Raw genomic sequence first — 2,500 nt, forward strand, 5'->3', positions numbered from 1 at the left:
ATCTATATTTAAAAACAGTTACTGAATTCAACACACACACTGGGCAATGGCATGTGTGTACTTGCCATGCCCAGCGACTTGAGGTTAACATGCATGCAAAATTATAGTTATTGTTTATGTAATTGGTATTGTACTTCAGTTTTTATCAGTATTACATTGTGGAACTTTATTGATATTTACACACTTGTTATTATGATTTTACCATATGACATTTTTCTTTCTTTCTTTTTCTTTCTTTCTTTCTTTCTTTCTTTTTTCTCTTTTTTTTCCAGTGAACCCCCATTTCTTTTTTCTTTTTTTGCCAATCTTTTGTTCCATGTATTATTGGCGTGTTTAGACCTAAAAATAAAAATGTGCTAAGAAAATTATTAGATAACCTGTGGTTGGGGAAAGGGACCAGAGAGTGAACACTGGTCACTTTATAGCTGGTATGGCATTACCTCAGAAGTTTCATGTTACAAATTGGTAGTGGAAGGGAGACGAGTGTTTCACATCAAAGGACGTCATTCTCTTGAGTGTGTGTGGAGGAACAGAGGAGAATGGAGAGCATGGAAATTCATATTTAAAAATGAAGTGAAGTTACTGGAAGAATGAGAGAGAGAGTCCACTCGGTGTCCTGTATCTGAATTAGGCATGAGCTGGAATTGTGTCATGCAGCAGGAAACCACAAAATGACATCATGTCATTTTTATAGAAATGTTCTCAAAAGCTCCTTGAAAGTTCTTTGCTACTTTTTTAAGGATATATGTACTTCACCTTTTGTACTGTAGTTAGAAGTAAGATTTTAGGGGAACTTTGCTTTACATTGGCTTAACTTTTCTATTTAAGTGTCATTTTTGACAATTCTGTTTAATTTTTCATTTGTAAAGAATCATTATTTACAGTAAATCTTTCATTCCAGATTCTGTGAGATAAACATACAAGATGCGGTGGTTAGGCCTGAGCATCTTGTTGGTCGTAGCCACTCTCGCGTGGGCTACACAGGAGTGCAAGAACAAACCAACTTGTTCACAATGTATTCAGACACCCAACTGCATGTGGTGTGGGAAACCAGGGGTATGCACTCGCATAAGACTTGTTGTTTACTTATTTGTTTATATACTTCTTCAGTTTTACATGTTATAGTTGTTTAAAGTTCGTTGATGAGGAAGAAGTATATATTTGACTTTTTATTATATTTATATATATAACTAGCTGTTTGATACTTAATGTTTAAGTCGTAATTTGTTGTAATGAAGCCATTTTCTGAAAGTATCACATTGCTTAGTTTACTGCATTCAAACTGTAATGGACAGATATCTTTATGTCTATATCTATCTTTATCTGTATAGATAGATAGATATAAGTATATATATATATTGATGTATTTGTAATAAAGGATATACTATATATGAAGTATGATATATTATGTATACAATTACAAATAGGATTTATATGGACTTGCATATATTTTTATTAGGTTGATTGATGTATACATATATACATATTTGCTTATTTATATTATTTGGTAATATATATATATATATATATATATATATATATATATATATATATATATATTTTTTTTTTTTTTTTTTTTTTTTTTTTTTTTTTTTTTTTTTTTTTCTTTTTTTTTTCAAAGGATCTGTCATATGGTTTCATTGCATTTGTATATTAGAATTGTAACTGCTGTAATACTGTAGTTCATGTTATCTTTTTATTCATGAAGTTTGTTTTCCCTGTTCCATAGAATTTCACAAATGAGAATGGCAAAGGACTATCAAGATGCATCAAGCGAACTGACGAACTAGCTACTGAGTGGCGTGCACAGTGCGGCAGTCTGTACATCGATGAACCTGGCAACTACTTTGAAAACATTGTTAACAACAACCTGACGGCTGCAGGTGTATTGGCAGGTGGAAGTGCCAGTGGCAGTGGTATGAGCATTAGTGGTAGCAGTTCCGAAGAAGCTGTCGTGCAGATCAAACCTCAAAGAGTACAGATGAGGCTGAGAGTCCGTAAGTTTTTCTCTCTCTTACTTGTTTTATTGTTTACAGTATTACTCATAGGTATCTTAGAGCCTTGCTGTAGTCTAGGAACTATTGATATACCAATGTTGGATTAGGTCCTCCTTGGTTGAACTTGTTTATGAAAATATGTAGATCTTTCTTAAAACTACCTATTATATTATGTATTTAGCTATTTTGATTATGGAAGGATCTTCTTTGTTACCCTCTATATTTAGTCAGATTACATTGAAATATTTTGTATTATTAGGAACTTGGTAGAGGATTTTACTTTATTGTTGATATATATGATCAATGTCTTTATTTCTGAAATGTACCTGTAGTCATACGTATATTTCTTATAATACCTCTAATCAATGATTTTCTTCAACAGAGGAAGCATACAATATGCAGGTCACTTTCAGACAAGCAGAGGATTACCCTGTTGACCTTTATTATCTCATGGACTTGTCTAAGTCTATGGAGGATGACAAAGAATCACTCTCCAAGCTGGG

General features: G+C 32.5%; 2 protein-coding genes across 3 annotated transcripts in view; one reads left to right on the forward strand and one right to left on the reverse strand.

Moving 5' to 3' along the window:
• LOC113811812 (uncharacterized) overlaps nucleotides 1-2,500 on the reverse strand; it is a 301,655-nt gene that overhangs the window by 2,826 nt on the left and 296,329 nt on the right. The gene's annotated exons all lie outside the window — the stretch shown is intronic.
• Nucleotides 881-2,500, forward strand: part of LOC113804348 (integrin beta-PS) — a 12,380-nt gene continuing 10,760 nt past the window's right edge. For both annotated transcript variants that reach the window (XM_070127358.1, XM_070127357.1), the window contains exons 1-3: nucleotides 881-1,056; nucleotides 1,730-1,997; nucleotides 2,380-2,500. The exon at nucleotides 2,380-2,500 is cut by the window's right edge and continues 108 nt beyond it. In XM_070127358.1, coding sequence (XP_069983459.1) covers nucleotides 925-1,056; nucleotides 1,730-1,997; nucleotides 2,380-2,500 — 521 coding nt within the window. In that variant the 5' untranslated portion in view covers nucleotides 881-924. The remainder of the gene's footprint in view (nucleotides 1,057-1,729; nucleotides 1,998-2,379) is intronic.

The sequence above is a fragment of the Penaeus vannamei genome, chromosome 11 (assembly GCF_042767895.1).
Source record: "Penaeus vannamei isolate JL-2024 chromosome 11, ASM4276789v1, whole genome shotgun sequence".
Taxonomy (NCBI): domain Eukaryota; kingdom Metazoa; phylum Arthropoda; class Malacostraca; order Decapoda; family Penaeidae; genus Penaeus; species Penaeus vannamei.